Source organism: Pollicipes pollicipes, unplaced genomic scaffold, assembly GCF_011947565.3.
Source record: "Pollicipes pollicipes isolate AB1234 unplaced genomic scaffold, Ppol_2.1 Scaffold_4002;HRSCAF=4701_pilon_pilon_pilon, whole genome shotgun sequence".
Taxonomy (NCBI): domain Eukaryota; kingdom Metazoa; phylum Arthropoda; class Thecostraca; order Pollicipedomorpha; family Pollicipedidae; genus Pollicipes; species Pollicipes pollicipes.
Window position 1 is genome coordinate 42,645,641 of NW_023596420.1, and position 20,398 is coordinate 42,666,038.

The following is a 20,398-nucleotide window of genomic DNA, read 5'->3' on the forward strand; positions in this document are numbered from 1 at the left end:
AAAGAAGATGATGGTGTTTTGCCCTCCGGGCGGTGGTTATTACTATTATTAGTATTATTACTGTTATTATTGTTGTTATTATTGTCATTGCCTTGTCGCTTGTCTGCGGAAACCGGCTGGGGCTGGTGGAAGAAGGCTCGCATTGCCAACCGTCCCACGTCAGATTATCGACAGGAGAGACAGCTCCTCGCTTCAGCTGGGGTGCTGCACGAGCTCGAGGTGGGACGCACGGTGCAGGCGGGGACGGAGAGAAAAAAGGATATGGTCAAAGTGACGTAATGGCGTAACAATTGGGCCAACAAAAGCGAGGGTGCATCGTCAAACATCTGTCCGCACAGGAGGTTCCCAGGTATAATGGGCAAAGTTCATGCTACGCAGTTTTGCTGCCCGCTTCATGCGTCATAACTGGATGAAACATGTTTGCTCTCCCAATGCTTTATTTGCCCCCCATCCCCCTTTGGCATTCCCTTCACTCGATCCTCTCTAACATGTGCAGAGAGAGCTGGGGTGAGCCTTCTTTGTCATTTTTCGTTTTTCTCTCCTGTTGTTCCGTCTTCGGTATCCCTCTCTGCTTCCCGCATCCCGTTCTCTTCACTCTTCCTTGTCCTCTAGGAGTTCCTCGCTCTGCCTCTCTTGCCTGCTTCTGTTTCGCTCACACATATCTCCTCTGTCTGTCTTTTCTTCTTGTTGTCTTCTGTCTCTTTCTTCGGTCCTGTAATATAAGTCTTCAGTCATCTATCTTTTGTTCTCTTAACCAATGCGTACGGTTCGATATCTGTTTTCCCCACTCGTTCTCTTATATCCCTTCTTCCTTCTTTCTGTTTCTCTTTCCCCTCTCTCTTTCTGTTTCTCTTTCCCCTCCTTCGCCGCCTGCCGAACCAAAAAAAGCACGCACAATTCACGCACACTAGTAGCTGCACATAACCCACTGCGCGCACACGCACTGACAAACAAGGGAGACGACCGGGCGGCGCGGACGAAAACAGGCCGCCGGCGCCCGGTCGCTGACCAGCAATACCCGGCACTGAGCGTCATCGGCCTTGTGAAGGCCATTATGGAATGCCTCGGCGCCCACGGCTCGGTCCGGGACAAATACTCCAGCTGCCGCCGGCCGGCCGGGAGGCCGCCGCGGCCAGCGACCTCTGTTGGCCCGCAGCGGTGCTTACTTTAGCTGCGCATCGCCGGAGGCGATCAGCCGCTCATTGCAGAGCAGTGTTTACGCATAACTCAGTACTTTCCAGTAGACAAACATAACGTCGGCGCGCTGCCAAGATGTAATGATGTTGTTTACTCTATTTACAACTACAAAACAGGTCGACAGGAACAAAAACGACAATAACAAGTCGGTACAATAACAGCGGCGGCCGGGCTGGCGCCGCCGCCCGCGGCCAGCCGGCGGTCTTACGGAGCGAGTCCGTCCCGTGAGGTGCGCACATCGCGGCCGGACGGTGGCTGAACGCCTGCGTCCCGCGGACGCGCCACCAATGCGGAACAGGATGGAGCGGCCCGCAGCAGCCTGCAGGGCCCAGGATAGCGAAGCGGCTCAACAGATGGCCGCTGGCTGGGGAGACGCCGCAGCCTCAGAAGGCGGTGGGCGCTCTCCGGGCGGGTCCGCTTTGGTTTGAAGTGGGTCGTTCTGTCCGCCGCACACGCCAGTTGTCGCTGCTACTCCTTATCACGTCGCATCCAAGTCTATTCGTCAAGCTCGGCTGAGGGTCAAGTTGGGGCATCTTGATTAGCTCCGAATCCGACTATTACAAGACGCATAGCTGTAAGATAGGTAAAAAAGGCTGCAGAACGGGCTTGTCCAAGTGGACATACGTGGGCGTACCAGCCGCGGCAGGTTATAGTCTTCTGCCGGTTCAAAATTGCATGAATTGTTTGTGCTGTTTTGTGTTTTGCTTTTGTTGTTAAGTGTAATTAACTTCTGCTATCCTCTTCGATAAAGGCCTGCTGCCAAAATTTTAACTCATCTGCATCTCCATTCGCCTGCTTTTTCTCCGAGGAACAAGGCTATTTCTGCTCTCTTAGTCGTCCATCGGATGTAATCCGTGCGTCCGGCAGTCGAATGCACTCATCCATAGGAAACATCCCATGCAAACGACAGGTGGCTCGGCCGTCACTGGACACCGCTCGTGCAACAGCGCACGGGCATGTCCGTAAAGTTGCGATTTATTCAGCGATTTTTTCAGCGACGAGTTCCGATTTCCCTGCAAAACGGTTACAAGGTCAATTGTGGCATGAGAACAGCAAAAATGACCCTTATTTTGCCATCTCATGTGACCTTCAAGGTCAAAAGCTGGGTCAAAGGACGGGGAACTCGATATCACCCAAAAATTACCCGCCTACTTTCAACTTGCAAGTGTCAGAATATTCAGCACAGAAAAAAATTGCCTCCATCCAAAATTTCTGACCTCTCAAGGTCACCATTCAAGGTTAAACGCCGGCCCAAAAGACGAGGAACTTTACATCACCAAAGAATTACCGGCTGATTCTTAACTTAAAAACATCAGAATATTCACCACAGAAAGAGCTAGCGTCCGTCTTAAAGTCCTGACCTCTCAATGTCACCCTTCAAGGTCAAACACGGGCTCAAAGGACGGCGAACCCTATGTCACCCAAAAATTACCGGCCGATTTTTAACTTACAAACATTAGAATATTTACCACAAAAGACTAGCGCCCGTCATAAAGTCCTGAACTCTCAAGGTCACCATTCAAGGTCAAACTCGGACTCAAAGGACGGGGAACTCGATATCACCCAAAAATTGCCGGTCTATTTAATCTTAAAGACGTCAAAATGTTCACCACAGAGATAGCTAGCGTGCCTCATTAAGTTCTCACCTGTCAAGGTCACCCTTCAATGTCAAACACGGGCTCAAAGGACGGGAAGCTTCATATCACGCGAAAATTACAGGCCGAGTTTTAACTTACAAACGCCAGAATATTCACCACAGAAAGAACTAGCGTCCGTCAAAATGTTCTTACCTCTCAAGGTCACTCTTTAAGGACAAACGTGGCTTTAAGTGACAGGCAACTCAATATCATCCAAAAATTACCGGTCGATTCTTACCTTACATAAATCAAAACATTCGCGACAGAATGAGCTAGCGTCCGTTAAAAAGCCCTGACCTCTCAAGGTCACCTTTCAAGGTCAAACACGGGCTCAAAGGACGGGAAACTTCATGTCACCCAAAAATTACCCGCCGATTTTTAACTTACAAACATCAGAACATTCACCACAAAAAGAACTAGCGCCCATCCAAAGCCTCTGACCTCTCAAGGTCACCCTTCAAGGTCAAACACGGGCTCAAGGGACGGGGAACTCCATATCAGCCAAAACTTAGTGCCCGATTTTTACCTTACAAGCATCAGAATATTCACCACAGAAAGAATCAGCGTGCGTCAGAAAGTCCTGACCTCTCAAGGTCACTCTTTAAGGTCAAATGCGGGCTTAAAGGATGGGGAACTCCATATCACCCAAAAATTACCGGCCGATCTTTACCTTTTCAAGATCAAAACATTTACCACAAAATGAGCTAGCGTCCGTCAAAAAGTCCTGACCTCTCAAGGCTACCCTTCAAGGTCAAACGCGGACTCAAAGGGCGGGGAACTCTATATCACCAAAAAAATTACCGGCCGATTTTTAACTTACAAAGATGAGAACATTCACCACAGAAAGAGAAAAGTAAAACAAAACAAAAAGTCCGACAAAAGTATTGGTTTGTCAAGGTCATCCTTCAAGGTCAAACGCGGGCTCAAAAGACGGGGAACTCTACATCACCCACAAATTACCGGTCGATCTTTTACTTGTAAACATCAAAACAATTACCACAGAAAGAGCTAGCGCCCGTCAAAAGTCCTAACGTTTCCTGGTCGCCCTTCAAGGTGAAATGCGGGCTGGAAGGACGGGGAACTCCACATCACCCAAAAATTACCGGCCTATTTTAAACTTACAAACATCAGAATATTTTTCACGGAAAGAACTAGGGGATTTGGGAAATAGGGGACTTCTTACGGACGCTAGTTCTTTCTGTGGAAATATACAGATGTTTATGAGTTTAAATAGGCCAATACTTTTTGGGTGATGTGGAATTCCCTGTCCTTTGAGCCCGCACTTGACTTTGAAGGGTGACCTTGAGATGTCAGGATTTTTTGACGGACGCGCTCTTTCTGTGATGAGTGCTCTGATGTTTGTAATCTCAAAAACGTTCGGTAATTTGTGGGTGATATAGAGTTCCCCGTTCTTCGAGGCCGCGTTTGACATTGAAGGGTGACCTTGAGATGTCAGGATTTTTTGAAGGACGCTAGCTCTTTCTGTGGTGAATGTTTTGATCTTAGGAAATAAAAATCGGCCGGTAATTTTTGGGTGATATGGACTTCCCTGTCCTTTGAGCCCGCGTTTGACCGTGAAGGGTGACCTTGAGAGGTTAGGACTTTTGAAGGACTCTTTGTGTGATGAATGTTCTTATGTTTGTAAGTTAAAAATCGGCCGGTGTTTTTCGGGTAATAAGGAGTTCCCCGTCCTTTGAGCCCGTGTTTGACCTTGAGGGGTGATCTTGACAGGTCAGAACTTAATGACGGACGCTAGCTCTTTCTGTGGTGAATACTCTGATGTCTTTAAGTTTAAACTTGGCCGGCAATTTTTGGGTGATTCAGAGCTCCCCGTCCTTTGAGCCAGCGTTTGACCTTTAAGAGTGACCTTGAGAGGTCAGGCCTTTTTGATGGACGCTAGTTCTTTCTGTGGTCAAAGATCTGATCTTTGAAAAATAAAAATCGGCCGGTACTTTTTGGGTGATATGAAGTTTTCCGTCCTTTGAGCCCGTGTTTGACCTTGAAGGGTGACCTTGAGAGGTCGGGACTTTTGGACGAACACTGGTTCTTTCTGTGTTGAATGTTCTGACATTTGCAAGTTCAAAATCTGCCGGTAATTTTTGGAAGATATAGACCTCCCCGTCCTTTGACCCAGCTTTTGACCCTGAAGGTCACATGATATTGTAAAATAATGGTCATTTTTGGTGTTCTCATGCCACCATTGACCTTGAAACTATTCTTCAGGGAAATCGGAACTCGTCGCTGAAAAATTCGCTGAACAGCATCGCACGGGCGTGGTTAACGATCAACCTCATTTCGGGTCAACAGCAACTGGGTACATAAACCGTCCCCTGGGCGTGTCCTGGGCAACACGCCAGCTGTGCGCGAGAACAGCCGTCTGTCATGCGCGACCAGGACAACCCAATGGATGCTCGCCGCGGGCTTTTATGGGCAAACTGACTTTAATACTTGACGTAATATTGTACTTCTGATTCGAGAACCTGGCTATTAAACACATCACGCTACTATATTTGGACAAAACAGCAACTGAATATCAGTTAGTTTTTAGTAAAGTTTCGGGTAGTTTTTGTGCACCGTGTGTAACGTTCGCTAGTGAGATTTCCTGTGCCATAAATCCCTTAGACCATCGGCGCGACCCTACACTATGGGGCAGGGCTGTCACGACTCGGCCCCGCTTGTGGGCTGGGGGTGGGACTGCGAAGTGGTACTCGAGGGGAGACGCCTCTCCAGGGCTATTTGAATGATGGACGTGTGGCAAAGACCAGTAAACTCTTGTCAGTCATGCGCCTTGCTTTATCATTCCTGAGGATGACCACCCGCCGAAGCGCTGGCAAAAGGCTCATCATCGGAGTCACGGATTCTCGGAATCGTATACGCATTGCGTTAGAAGTGTTTGCATTCTACAGCATATCCCATTCAGTTGCCCCCCTCGGCAGACCCATTTCTGTTCGGGACATGCTTCTTCAGATTTGAAGAGCAATGGTTTAAGCTATCTTACACTGTCTGTGTGTCTCCTGTCTTTCAACCAAACGTTCCCTGGATCGCAAGAAATTATGTATTTGTACTTCTGCCCTTCTCTGTGACACTTTCGGCTTCCGAGCCCTCGATCCCGCTACCTCCAGCGGAGAGGGTCTGGGGGAGAGGGGGGGGGGGGGGGGGGGGTGCACGGCGATGGGCAGGCAGTCAGCCGTCGCCCGCCGAGCCGACACCGTCAGCTTCGCCGTGTCGCCATTCACGAAAACCCTGCTTTCAAGGCGAAGCGCGCGCCTGTATCGCCACCGGAATCTACATCGATTGATTCCTGGCCTTCCAGCCAAAACTCAGCACCATCTCGAGCTATTTATTCATCACGAAAGTATTTAAAGCCCGTCACAAACGATAAACGCGAACCGGAAGCACCATTAAACATTCAAGGTCAGCCGCCATGTTGGAGGGCAGGTCCCACCGTTCCGCTGCGTCAGTTAACCCAGGTCAGCAAATGAGACCAGGCGAGCCCGCGCCGACTGCAGCAGGGTCAGGTCAGGTCAGGAGACAAGACCCGTCCAGCCCGCGCCGACTGCAGCAGGGCCAGCACAGGTCAGCTCAGCTCAGGTCAGGTCAGGTCAGGAGACAAGACCCGCCCAGCCCGCGCCGACTGCAGCAGGGCCAGCACAGCTCAGGTCAGGTCAGCTCAGGTCAGGCCAGGAGACAAGACCCGCCCAGCCCGCGCCGACTGCAGCAGGGTCAGCACAGGTCAGGTCAGGTCAGGAGACAAGACCCGTTCAGCCCGCGCCGACTGCAGCAGGACCAGCACAGGTCAGCTCAGCTCAGGTCAGGTCAGGTCAGGAGACGAGACGAGACCAGCCCGCGCCGACTGCAGCAGGACCAGCACAGCTCAGGTCAGGTCAGGAGACAAGACCCGCCCAGCCGCGCCGACTGCAGCAGGGCCAGCACAGGTCAGCCCAGACGGACCGAGGCCAGCTCAGTGCAGGCCAGGCCGACCTTACCCGGCCAGCTCGATCCGCACCGCGCCGCCCCGCCAAGCCCGGCTGCCACCGGCGGCTCCCGCCCGGTCAGGCCCAGCTCCCACCCGCCCCTGTCCGCGGCGGGCTCCCACACCAGGGCCCTCGTCCAGCCGAGGTCAGGGCACCTCGCCGAGCAGCGTGACGTGGAAGATGCCCGCGTCGCCGGGCGGCTGCAGCAGACGCAGCGTCAGCCGGCCCGAGTACAGCCCCGGCCCCGGCGGCTGGAAGTACACCGGCAGGTGGATGTAGCGCCGCGAGCGGGACAGCATCTGGCCGTGGTTCACCGAGAACGGGCCCGACACGTGCAGCTCAAACTGGCGGCAGAGCGGGCGCCGGTCAGAGCGGGCGTCGCATTCGCACCGCCCGCACACGCCAAGTCGGCCACGTTTTCGCGGAAAGGTGGAATTACTTCTCAGCAACGGCGACTGCTTACGAGACTAAGGTAACGCATATTTCGGTGGTGTCGGCTGCAGAGCGTGGTCAGAAGTGACGAAGCGAACAGTGGAATGTGCAATTATGCAGACTTATCACGCGACCTTCAAGTGGCATGAACAACGTACATCTCCACTCTACGCAACATCGAACGACTTTATGAACGACGTTGACAGGACATAACGCCGGTCTGGGCCCACACACGGTAACCATACCAGACCCCGACGGAGACCACCCCGGCCGCCGGCGTGCCGGGTCACGGCGCGGGTCGCCGCCTCACCGCGTAGTCAAGCCGGCTCTTGTTGTTGATGGTGAGCTTGACGGCGCGCTGGTCGGCCGGGAACTCGATGGTGTCCGGCTGCACCGTCAACGGGAAGCGGTGCGTCTCCGGCGGCGCCGGCGCGCCCTGGCCGGCCACACGCACCAGCAGGCAGGACGGCATCACCGACTGCTCCCGATCCCTGGCCACCGACGGCACGGCACGTCACGTCACGTGGTGGAGCGCACCGGCCAGCAGACATGACGGCATCACCGACTGCTCCCGGCCCCTGGCCACCGACGGCACGGCACGTCACGTCGCGCGGTGGGGCGCACCGGCCAGCAGACATGACGGCATCACCGACTGCTCCCGGTCCCTGGCCACCGACGGCACGGCACGTCACGTCGCGCGGTGGGGCGCACCGGCCAGCAGACATGACGGCATCACCGACTGCTCCCGGTCCCTGGCCACCGACGGCACGGCACGTCACGTCGCGCGGTGGGGCGCGCCGGCCAGCAGGCAGGACGGCATCACCGACTGCTCCCGGTCCCTGGCCACCGACGGCACGGCACGTCACGTCGCGCGGTGGGGCGCACCGGCCAGCAGGCAGGACGGCATCACCGACTGCTCCCGGCCCCTGGCCACCGACGGCACGGCACGTCACGTCGCGCGGTGGGGCGCACCGGCCAGCAGGCGGCGATACCGGTCCGGAACGCTGGCCGAGACAAGACCGCACGACCACGCCGATAGCTGCTTCGTGGTTGCGTGAGCCGACTAGGCGCATTCCTATTTTTGTCGATACGACATATGACAGCGAAAAGACACACCAGTGGGCCTGTTTGTAGATACGGAATGCTTGATACTTAGTGTGGAGACACATTCAAGGGGGGGGGGGGGAGAAGGGGCATATCGGGAGACTGCCCTCCCGCATAATGCGTGCTTGATTTTTGCGTTCCAAGGAATATGCATGGGGTGCAATATAAACCGTTCAAACCACTATTCAGTGTAACATTTGTCACCGAACCCCTCCCACCCCAAACCAAAATGGGGCACACGTTCCTGCGCCCTATCCAACGCATCCCCCTCCCCGCCAGCCGGTCGTCAGCTCATCCCTCACACGCCGTCCCCCCACCCTCTAGCCAGCAGGTCACTAGCTCACCTCTTACGCGCCACCCCCCCCCCCCCCTCTCCAGCCAGCCGGTCGTCAGCCCACCCCTCACACGCCTTCCTCCTCCCTCGCCCACCGGCCACTCACAGGATGTCGGCGTCGGCGCTGGCCACCAGGTAGAACGTCTGTGTGAAGTAGCCAGCGGCCGGCGGGCTGAAGCGCGCCGCCAGCGCCACCGTCTGGCCCGGCGGCACCTCGCCCTGCGTCGGGTGGAACCGGAACACGCTGCCGCCCACCTGGGTCAGGTCGCTCGCCCGCGGTGTGCTCTGCGGCGCGCGCGCACGCATCACCAGGCGGCATAGTGCGCGCGGGGCCGCCACGCGTCGCGGTTTGGGTCAGGGGTGTGGTAAAATGAGTTGGAGGAAAATGGGGAGGGGGATTGAGAAGTGAAAGTTGGCGAAGTGCGCCCACACAATACTCAAACTTACCCGAATTTGGCCCACTTTCCCCCCTTTCTTTTCAGAGTTTGGCGAGGGCTCGAGTCCCGAATAGGCAGTCTTATCCCTGGTTTCGGCATCATGACGCACGGGATGTGAGAAACAGACAGCAAGCCACGACTGGGGGGCGTGTATTTTGTCACCAGACAGACACCGGTCACCAATTCTAAATCCAGGCTGCTCGCCAACCCAGCGGACGCGCAAGCACTTTGTGCGGGGCCCTGTACAGAACCAGTGCTCGGGCGCATTTGCTAGATCGCGCATCGGCCAGAATCCCGAGAACCCCAAACACACAGTCAGGCGGTAAGCAGAGCGGCAGGGCGGCCTGCGCCCCGCGTCACGCCAGCCAGTGTCGGCCCTCGCCGCGCCATAACTGCGCTCACGGATGGACCAGCACCGGCTGACCAGCGCCCAGCACCAGCTCACCTGTATCCAGGGGCGGACCAGCGCCTCCAGCGACCAGCGCAGCCGGACGCCGCTGCCGTTGCTGAAGCTCAGCGCGCCCGCCGAGCGCTGGCCCAGCGCCGTCTCCGGGAACAGCACCTGGTCGCTGGCCAGCTGGAGGAGACGCGGCCCGTCGGCGGGCGCCGCGCGCGCCGCCGCCGGCGGCTCCGGCGTGCTCCGCTCCACGTCCGGGCCGGACGACTCCAGCGAGGCGTCCGACGGCGGCCGGCGGCCGGCCGGGGTCGGGCCGCCCGCGCACCGTAGCCTCTGTGCCGCACACGGACGGCCTTACACGCTGCCCGGCTCACCGCCCTCGTCCCGGCCAGGCTGATGGTCCTGGATAGCGTGGCCGCGCGGCGAGTCTGAACGCCGGCACGCTGAGGCGCACTCGGCGCCGCTGCGGTCTCGTGTTCAAAACGCACCGCGCTATCCCGAGTTAGCGACCGCCCAGTCTTGTGTTGCCAAAACAGCTGACAATGTCACACATCGGGGACGACCCTAGCAGCCAGCGCACGCATTTGGCTGGTCAATGAAACGCCGAAGCCAAACGTCAGTTCCCCAGTGATGTCGTCAGTAGTGCTAACGGGAGCACTGACCAGACCGAGGCCTACCCCGCCTGACCCGCCCCCGTGAGACTCCCGCGGAGGCGGCGGCTGGCGGGTGCGGGGTCTCACGTTGGTGTGAAGGGTGTACGCGGCCGGCTCAGCGGGCGGCAGTGGCGCCGGCGGCGGCGGCTGGACGGCCGAGCTCCGGGCGGCGGCGGCGGCACTCGGCACCCCCCGCTGGGCCCTGCCGAACGGCCTGCACGTCAGACGGCGAGACGGCCGGAGCCGGGCTCAGAGACGGCCGGAGCCGGGCTCAGAGACGGTCGTAGCCGGGCCCAGAGACAGCCGGAGCCGAGCTGAGAGACGGCCAGAGCCGGGCTGAGAGATAGAGCCGGCTCTGTGGATGTTGTTGCGGGGCTCCAGCATGGCAGCGAAATACAGGCCCGCCGCCGCCGACAGGCAAGAACATGAACGACGCCACAAGAATCACACAGAAGCTCCAGTCACAGGCCACGCCACAGCACCAGCTCAGCTGTGACGTCCGTGTGGCGAGGGCCGCTTCACGAGAGACCTCACTACAGGGAAGAGCCGGGACTCGAAGCGGCCGCAGGGCGACAGCGACGCAGGGGCCGCAGTCCGGTGCTCACCGCGTCACGTTGCTGTAGGACGTGCAGTTCAGAATGCTGGCGACGGTGTCGTCCGCGTGCAGGTTGGTGAACATGTCGGACGAGTCCATAGAGCGGGTGCTGAGGGTAGCTGGGGAACAGGCATTGTCGGGCGAACTGATCACGCGCTCATTCAAGACTGCCTTAAGCTACAACAGGCGACTTCGCCACGCCTACAGCGGCGCGCGACGCACAGACGGACCTCGCGAACTCTGAATGACACCAGAATGCACCGCGCTTTACGGCGAGAGCTGGCGATGTCGTCCGGCATGGAGCGAGTTCGTGCCATAGACATGGCATAAAGAACACACCTGCTCACGCCCGACAAGACATGGCCGAACAAAGAACGCAGACACCAAGAACCGCCCACACTTGGCGAATAACTGCCAAACCATGCCAGGGCCCCTCCCAACACACATCAGGCCGGGCGGAACCCACGCCATCCCTGCCCCGCCGACGGCCGCCGCACCTTTCACCGGCAGCCGAATCTCGCGCACGTTGGCGAAGAATGTGTCGGCGAGGCCGGGCAGGCGCTGGATCGCAGCCAGCTCGGCCGGGTCGGCGGGCGTCTCGCCGTCGAACGCGCCGCAGAGGTCGACCGCCATCAGGCCGGGCGAGGCGTGGCGCGACGAGAGCGGCCGGTCCCGCGGCAGGCTGGCGGCACGGCCGGCGCCGACGTCAGGGCGGACACAGCGCCGCCGTCGCCACGCGGCGGCGGGGAGACGGATCATCCCGCGGCGGCCGCAGCACACACGGGCGCGGGCAGCCGGTGAGCTTGGAAAGCCCGCGCTGAGGTCGACGTCGGAGATTGCAGGATGGCGACAACAGACTCGGGATTGCGCCGACAGACCGGCAGAAGCGGAGACGCTGCAGCCGCCGCCGCACCAGCCCAGCAACTAATCCCGTCACAAAGCAACAAACTGGCCATTCGTGCAGCGAGAGCAAATATTAGCCAGGTAACCTTGCCTTCCTGCCGGCGCCACACCCAGCACGTCCTCCGCACGCGACATGCACACACGGGAGCCCGTTTGGGCGGCGGGCCGGTCCGCACCGCGCCAGCCGGGCCCGGCAGCGGCCGCCGCGGCCACGAGAGAGTCCTGGAGCGGCGCCCGTCCGGCCAGGGCGACCCGGGCGCCGGCCGGCTCACCGTCGGAAGGCGTGACGCAGCACCTCGTCGCCCGTGAGCAGGCGCAGGCAGGCGGGCGCCGGCTCGCCGGCCGGCACGCGCAGCACCAGCGCCACCTGGCGGCCCTCGCCGGCCGCCAGCACCAGCTGCTCGGGCCGAGCGCTGAACTGCGACGCCGCCAGGGGGTGCAGACAGCCGGCGTCTGCAGACGCGGCAGGTCGGTCAGCCGAGGATGCGGCGCGCCGAAAAGCGAGGAAAACGTTCGAGTGCGTGTGTGTGTGTGGGGGGGGGGGGGGATAGTTCGGCCAGCTCGCCAGCTGGTCGAGCTGCCAGCTTCCGTTCCACGCGCAGCAGCAGCTCAGCGCACATCATGACGCGTCTGCCCTTCACAGATATCCAACAGTTAAAGCGAGCGCACGTCGATCCGCCAGCGCCGTCCTCTCACATATCCTGGTCCGGTCCTCTTACTCGCACCCGTCCGTGCGCCGCGCCTCCCATCCCTGGCCTCCCCAGCCGCCCTGCCGCCGTCCCTGCGCGGCGGCCGCACAGCACGCACCCCTGAAAGCGACGATCTTGACGAAGGCGCGTCGGTCGCCGACGTTGGCCACGGTGAGCGGGGTGTGCACGGTGGCGCCGGGCTGCACCTCGCCCAGCCGCAGCCCGTCGGCCGGCGCCACGTTCAGCTGGATCTCCGAGCTGCCGCTGTAGCCGACCAATGGGATCTGCCACGGGGGAGCGTCACAGACACGGCGTCTCGCGGCCGGGGACGGGAGACAGGCAAGATCTGCCGCGGGGGAGCGTCACAGACACGGGGTCTCGCGGCCGGGGACAGTAGACAGGCAGCGAGTCGGGGCTGATGGCCAGGGCAGCTGGTTAAAGAGCAGCCCAACCGTTGGGCAACACTGAAACGGCACACAAATATACCGGGACGATGGGTTAACGATCGAATCCGAGTACAAAACAAACTAGAGCGACCCAACATGCCACCCAACCACGGGTCAGGGGTGGCGCATTTACAGATGACATGTGATCGAGCCTGAACCCGAACCAATGCCTATACCGCGGCCGGGTACTGACGGTAAACTTGATGTTGCGGTCGGCGGCGGGCCGGGCCGGCGGCTTGATGACCAGCAGGCCCTGCGCCGCCTCCACCTGCGTCGGCTGGTAGACCAGCGTCAGCTCGTGGTCCGTCTGCGGCGCCAGCTCCAGCGCCAGCTCCTGCGCCGAGCCGGCGGCGCCGGGCTCGCCAAACGCCCGGAACTGGCGGCGAGCGGCCTCCGTCAGTCGGGCGGCGGCGGCGGCGGCACGGTGCGCCGCTCCCAACCACCGGTCGGCGCGGTGACGCGCACGGAACACGGGCGTCGCGGAGGCGTGCGACGTGGATCGCACGGCCCAGGCAGCGTGGCCAGCTGGGCGCAGCAATGGGGAGGCAAGCAAAGGTGGTGCAAGGGCAGAAACACGAAACAAATAATTGGTCACGCCAGCACCAGGCAGGACACGCCTGGACCGGACGGACTGGACAGGCTCCATCTGATCAACGGATCGCATCAAACCGGATCATATCGAATCAACGCCCGCCGGCTGAGATCCTCACCTCTGATCATCACCTCGGCCTCAGAGGCTCCGCTTCCACCACAGACAGCTGCCGACATCGCAGCCCGACGACCCCAACCGCCGCCCTCTCCTGCCCCTGTCCTCTCACCCGCGCCGGCGGCCGGCCCGGCCCGGCACGACTCACCGCGAACTGGGTGGCGTTGCGGATAGTGAGGCGCAGCTGGAGCGGCTCCGTCTGGGAGCCGTTGCGCAGGACCAGAGAGCGGGTGGTGGGGCGGCCGCAGCGCGCCCCCGTCCACAGCAGCAGCTGCTTGTTGCTGCGCAGCGACTCGGCCGGGTGGGAGAGCCTGCGGCACAGGCGCCGCTCAGTCGGAGCAGAGACCGGCGACGGGGAACGCAGAGACCGGCGACGGGCGCAGCGCATCCAGGCGACGCCGGTCGCGGCCACGCCTGACGGGACACCAACAGCGCCGGCAGAGGAGTGCAGAAGGGCGCCGACAAACTAACCGCTCGACTGCACGAATTAGTCGGTCATTCATCAGCGCACTGGTGATCAGGAGTGACGACAAAATGACCGCACGACAGCACGTAACGACGTAAACACCCACCGGACAAGACCTTCCGCAAACAGCGAGGCATATTACAACAACGTGCACATGTCGCACATCAATCCAAACAACGGCAGATCGCAGATGCAGCGATCCGCGCCACCTGGGCAGCACGGCTGCTCCGACCAGAGCGTTCGGCATCACATCAAACGCGCCCGTCATCGCTCCGAGCGGCCCGACGGCGTATCGTCGCCGGCCGTCGCTAGGCCCGCCTACCGGCTCGGCGGTCCGGCCGGCCCGCGGACGGGCGGCGTCTGGTGCTGGGGCGGCGACCGGACCTGCTCGCCCCGCTCGGCCGGCGGCGCCAGCGCCAACAACGAGGTCTGCACGGCCGTGTCGCGGGCAGCGCGGCCGCCAGGGCTGGCGGCGCGGGCCGGCCGCGGACTGCGGGACCTGCCAGCGCCCGGGCACGCAGGTCAGACAGACGGTCGAGGGTCAGAGACGGTCAAGGGTCGGACGGACCGGGCACAGGGTCAGACGGACCGGGCACGGGGTCAGACGAACGGGCACGGGGTCAGACGGACCAGGCACTGGAATCAGTTGGCTGGACAAATGAGGTTAGACGGGCAGCCTCGATCTCCTCAGCCTCGGACCTGACAAGACGTACATCACTGCCAGCCCCGCTGACGGGCCATCAACGGTAGACAAATCTGTCTGCGCACTGCCGAACTCAGGACACGATCATCCACAGATCAGCAGGTCACAGGTCACGGCGATCATTGATCGCACACGACTCGGCGTTTGACGCACAGCTGCGACGCCCAGCTGCAGCGGCAGTGACGGACCGTCTACCAGTCGCCACAAGCCAGCCTCTGCCGCGGGCGCCGGCGCGCTCCACACCGCCGACACCGCGACGCCCGGGCGGCCGGTCGTCCGGGCGGAGCGCGGCCCCGCTCACCTGCTGCGTGAGTGAGCGCGCTCCCTCCTCCTGGTCTTGGTGAGGCGGCGGGCCGACTTCATCTCGGGCGAGCCGACGCGCGGCCGCTCGCCGGCCCGGCTCTCGCCGATCACGCCTGTCGCCGAGGCCGGTCAGCGCGTGACGCCCCCGACGGCGGCCCGGCCGGCACGGCACGGCACGGTACGGCACGGCACGGCACGGCACGGCACGGCACGGCACGGCACGGTACGGCACGGCACGGCACGGCACGGCACGGCACGGCACGGCACGGCACGCCAGCGATACGAGACGAACACAGAACGTCTGCACCACGTCTGCACAGTGCGGTTTTTCAAAGCAGAAAATGACTCCAGCAGTCTGTGTCCCATTTGATCCAAACCATGAACAAAACAAGCGATCGCTTGCTTTCCGCGCTGTCGGCACACCTCCGACACGTTTGCCGGCCGGGGCGAGGAGCGCGGGCAGTGCCGCAGTACAGGCGCCGGCGCCGCGGCGGCCGTCGCACCTCGGATGTCGACCTCGTAGGACGGCCCGTCCGGCTGGACGGTGAGCACGACGCAGCCGCTGCCGCCGCTCTGCTGGTCGAGCGGCTGGAAGGTGAGCATGACGTCGCGCTCGGCGCGAGGCGGCACCGTCACGCGGTCAGGCCGCACCCAGACGGCGTCGCGCAGGCCGGACACGGCCAGCCGCAGCTCCAGCGCGATGTTACCTGCCGGCGGCGGCGGGGAGCGGCGGCGCGCGTCAGGGCGCGGCCGCGCCGCGGCGCCCACGGCACCGCCGCGCCCGAGGAGAGGCGCAGCCGCTCGGCCGCACGCAAGGACTCATCACCGGAGACGACGGTGAAGAGGAGGGCATCTACGTCGACAGGTAGCGTCAAGGTACGGCGTCTCGGTTACACGGCGATGGGCCCTTCTGCAGAGATGATGCTGACACCACCATCCCAACGGTCCGCGCCGACACCCGCCAATGTTGATAACATCGGACACGAATCGGAAGATCGTGGCTGACAGGCGACAGGACATTCGCCAGCACATCGGCAGAATGCGTACTTTCCGAGCATAAAGACAAACAGACGAACCGTTTCAAACCTCGAGCAGCTCGACCCAGCCGCCTGAGAGCCAACACCACTCGGCACATCCTCTGGACCATTCCTCGCAGCATCACACCCACGCGTTCGCAGAGAGCCCACGCGACCGACCTGTGTTCTTCATGGGCAAGTTGAGGGAGGTGGTCTCGGACGGGCGGCAGCGCATCTCGAGCGGCTCGCGGCAGCGCGTGCGCAGCTTAACGCGGCCGACGGTGGCCAGGAGGCGGCACGAGAGCAGCGGCTCGGCCGGCGGCGGCGCGGCGCCCTCCAGCTCCAGCTGCAGCGTGCCCTGCACCGTCTCCAGCGGCGGACAGTCTGCGACGACCGGCGGCGCGACGAGACGCGCCTTTTGTCAGGAGGGTGCGACGAAAAACGCGACGCGCGCAGAGCGAACGTCCAGCAGAGTAGCCGTGCCAGAGGCATCGATGGTTTGGACCAAATCAGACTAAGACGACTTCACGGTGAAGATCACTACGTTGTTGGACAGCCCAGGGTCCAAGTCGACACAAGACAGCACTGAACCACCGGCGACGCCGGGCCAAGACCGTCTCCAAAGACAGATCGCGCTGTCCGCCGTGAACACCACACAACCCCGCGCCCGTCCGCCCCGCCGTCCGCACCTTTCTCGGAGCCGATGCTGGGCGTCAACAGGGCCACGTTGAGCGTGACGGGCGAGATCCCCTGGCGGCTGGCATCGGCGGCCGGCAGCGTCAGCTGCGCCAACGTCGACGTCAGCCGGGTCGGCGCCGACGCCGCCTCCGTCGGCTCCAGGTCCGGCAGGTGAAAGGCGCGCCCGGCAGACAGCAGCTGGCGGCGGCGGAGGAGGCGGGCTAGCGAGCGGACGGACGGCGCCGAGCCGTGCCGGTCCGGCGGCGCGCGGAGGCATGGACGGGAGGAGCGCCCAGATATCCGATGACGTGAAGGACCGTCTGCGTGCATGTACGTCTGGGTGCCGACCGACATCACCCCAGGAAAGAGCCCCTCCCCACCCTGACGTCACCCCTGGCAAGGTCAAGGTCAAGGCCACCGCGTGGCGACTTGCACCGAGCGTCGCACCAGTGTCCGAGACGCTCCGCGCCGTGGCCGTGTTTCTGACGATTAGAGCGAGACAGGCGAATCTACGAAGTCACCCCAGCTCAGCAGAATACCGTGCTCTCCCTCCAATACAGCGCAACCGCCTGCGTACGCCGTCCTTCGGCGGCCATCGCTAACAGTGACCGCTCTATGGACAACCCGGCCGCCGGTGCACGGACAGGTCCGGCCAGCGGCGGACACACGGGCCCGTGCCGTCAGACGGCAGCACCCCTGCCAACCACACGGCGGCGGCGCTCACCGACAGCGTAACGGGCACGGCGGCGCGGCTCAGGTTCACCAGCGTCAGCGGCACCACCTTGCGGCAGTCCTCGGGCAGCGTGCCGAAGTCCACCAGGCCCGGCTCCTGCGAGAGGATCTCCACCTGGAGGCAGCGCGGCGGCCGTCAGACGCCGTTCGCGCTCGGCTGGGGAGTTGGGCGCTGTGACGTGCACGACTCGCGAGGCTTCGTGGTGAGCCTGGCGAGCAGGCGCACCTTGTGGCCGTCGCTAGCAGCGCCGCCGGCTCGCACAATCCACAGAAATAAAGCCACGGCCAAATCACAAGGCAGAGGAGATGACAGCGCAAATCAGTACCGCGCAGCCCACTTCCGATAAATCCCGCGCCGTCATCCCACTCCCCCGTCCTCATCCGCAGTCCCACTGTGTTTCTCGCCGGCCACCGTCACCCTACGCCACCCGGCCGCCAGCGCCGCCGGCGGGCGAGGCCAGCCGTCACCGACGCCGACTCATCGCCACCCGGCCGCCAGCGCCGCCGGCGGGCGAGGCCGGCCGTCACCGGCGCCGACTCATCGCCACCCGGCCGCCAGCGCCGCCGGCAGATGAGGCCAGCCGTCACCAGCGCCGACTCATCGCCATCCGGCCGCCAGCGCCGCCGGCAGGCGAGGCCAGCCGTCACCAGCGCCGACTCGTCGCCACCCGGCCGCCAGCGCCGCCGGCGGGCGAGGCCAGCCGTCACCAGCGCCGACTCGTCGCCACCCGGCCGCCAGCGCCGCCGGCAGGCGAGGCCAGCCGTCACCGGCGCCGACTCATCGCCATCCGGCCGCCAGCGCCGCCGGCGGGCGAGGCCAGCCGTCACCGGCGCCGACTCGTCGCCATCCGGCCGCCAGCGCCGCCGGCGGGCGAGGCCAGCCATCACCGGCGCCGACTCATCGCCACCCGGCCGCCAGCGCCGCCGGCAGGCGAAGCCAGCCGTCACCAGCGCCGACTCATCGCCATCCGGCCGCCAGCGCCGCCGGCAGGCGAGGCCAGCCGTCACCAGCGCCGACTCATCGCCACCCGGCCGCCAGCGCCGCCGGCGGGCGAGGCCAGCCGTCATCGGCGCCGACTCACCGCCGGCCGCTCCGCCATCAGTCGCAGCTGCACGAGCCCGAGCGGGGCCGCCGTTGTCGCCGGCGGCCGACCGATCCGCTCCGCCCGCAGCTGCAGGGTCAGCGCCACCCGGCCGGCCACGCGCGGCGTCACGCCCACCTGGGGCAGGGGAGGGACACGCTGCCGGCGGAGGGCAAGGACGACGGGCGAGCGCCAGGGCCGTGCTGCGGCAGCCGGGGCTCGTCACGCGGGCCTCTGTCTGTTTGATGATGTAGACATCACATCGACCAACGTTGCACTGCACGAATAGCGTTCGGCATGGACAAGTAGCAAAGTCAATATCCACGTTCTGAAAAGCCGCCAACGTCGTTGGTTGGTATTTGTCTTGCGTCGTAAACAAATCAGTGACATCACGGGAAACGCTCTGTCTTCAGCCCCCGCCCGTTCCAGCGCTTGTCATCGCGTCGCACTCCCAGCTGAGGGCATCATGTGGCGAGAGCAGACCGACGCCCCAGGGCGTGGTTATCGCCTAACCTTGACGGCCGCTTCTTGGTGCCCATCCAGCAGCGTGCGGGTGCGTAGATGGATGCCCACCGCGTGCCCATCGTCCGGACAGCGTACGCCGTTCACCTCCAGACCTGCGACCGGGGCAGACGTCAGAGGTCAGACCGGGAGCAGAGGTCAGGGACAGGGCCACAGGGGCAGATGTCCATGGGGTGGGGGAGGGCGCATGTCAGGCGGGGCAGAGGTCGAGGTGACCCAGGTATCAGAGATCAGAGACCGGGGCGGGGCGGGGAGGAGGCCCGGCGACAGAGGCAGAGGGGAGGAGGTAGGGAACGAGGCGGAGACCAGACTGACAGAAGGCAGTGGAGGGGAAGGGGTCCGAGCGGAAGAGATCACGTGCCAGGCGGAGGCCGAGGGCGAAACAGACCACAGAGCAAGAGTGGGAAGCGGGGCAGAGGCCATGACAACCGGCCGCCACAGAGCTGAGGCAGGCGGCCAAACACGATGGCACGGGCCTGCGACGCCGCTACCACCGCGCAGAACGCGCTCAACTCCGCCACCGAACAGCCGCAACACCAGGCCCGCACACGCCTGCAGCCACCAGCAGGCCTGGCCGCAGACGATGCGCGACACCGTCAGCACGACAGCCGACACCAAACCGACACCAGCCGTCGTGCAGCGCCACCTGGCGTCGAGCGCTGCGATCAGGCGGCGCTCGGCCGCGGTCCCCGCAGCTGACCCGTTCGCCGCTGGGGTGGCGCGCCAGCCGTCGGCCGGCGGCGCCCCCAACCGCGGGCCTCACGTACCAGCCACGCCGGGCATCAGGTGCAGCCAGTGCTCGGTGAGGTTGCGCACGGCGAAGCTGATCTCCGCCGGCACGTCCGTGCAGAGTACCTCCGGGTGGGTGACGAGGTCGGGTGCCTCCACCAGCGGCGGCTCGCCGGCGGCGTCTGCGGACGGCGTGCCGGCCGGTGAGAGCGCGCGCGGCAGACGCCGGCTGGCCGGCAGACTGCCGCGGTCGGCGATGTCGGTGGGTGCCATCGGGACTACGTCGACATGAGTCACGCAAAGCAGCTGACGCTTCATGTTCCGGCTAAGTATCCGCTGATGTTTGGTCGTGATTTTAGAATCTCTGAAATTAAAGCTCGTGGCCCATGACAATGGTACATTTCAACGAGCGAAAATTGCAAACGGTCAATGATGCACGCGTTTTGAGTTCAGCATTCTCATACTGACAATCATCGACCTCCAAAACACCAGAACGTACTGGCCAATCGACACTACCGAACAAACATTGGCCAACACTCGTCGTTTGAGTCCGTACCTTCGGAGGCCGTTTCTGCGGCCTGAACGGCCGAGTCCACCAGGCGTCCAGCGGGCACTGGTGCCGGGTGGCTGCTCTTCTCGTCCGGCCGCTGGCCCACCGGAGGC

The 20,398-nt window shown here is 62.6% G+C and overlaps 1 protein-coding gene and 1 long non-coding RNA gene across 2 annotated transcripts; both read right to left on the reverse strand.

Moving 5' to 3' along the window:
• Positions 1-6,908: 6,908 nt before the first annotated feature.
• On the reverse strand, positions 6,909-10,065 carry LOC119094524 (uncharacterized). The gene is made up of 5 exons (XM_037217581.1): positions 10,054-10,065; positions 9,561-9,692; positions 8,785-8,963; positions 7,551-7,731; positions 6,909-7,152 (listed from the first exon to the last, which is right to left on the reverse strand). The coding sequence occupies exons 1-5, from the start codon at positions 10,063-10,065 to the stop codon at positions 6,955-6,957; spliced, it is 702 nt and encodes a 233-aa protein (XP_037073476.1). The 3' UTR covers positions 6,909-6,954.
• Positions 10,066-10,256: 191 nt separating this feature from the next.
• LOC119093109 (uncharacterized) lies at positions 10,257-11,385 on the reverse strand. The gene is made up of 3 exons (XR_005093598.1): positions 11,258-11,385; positions 10,771-10,879; positions 10,257-10,367 (listed from the first exon to the last, which is right to left on the reverse strand). It is a non-coding gene; the product is annotated as an uncharacterized LOC119093109 (long non-coding RNA).
• Between the last annotated feature and the right edge of the window lie 9,013 nt (positions 11,386-20,398).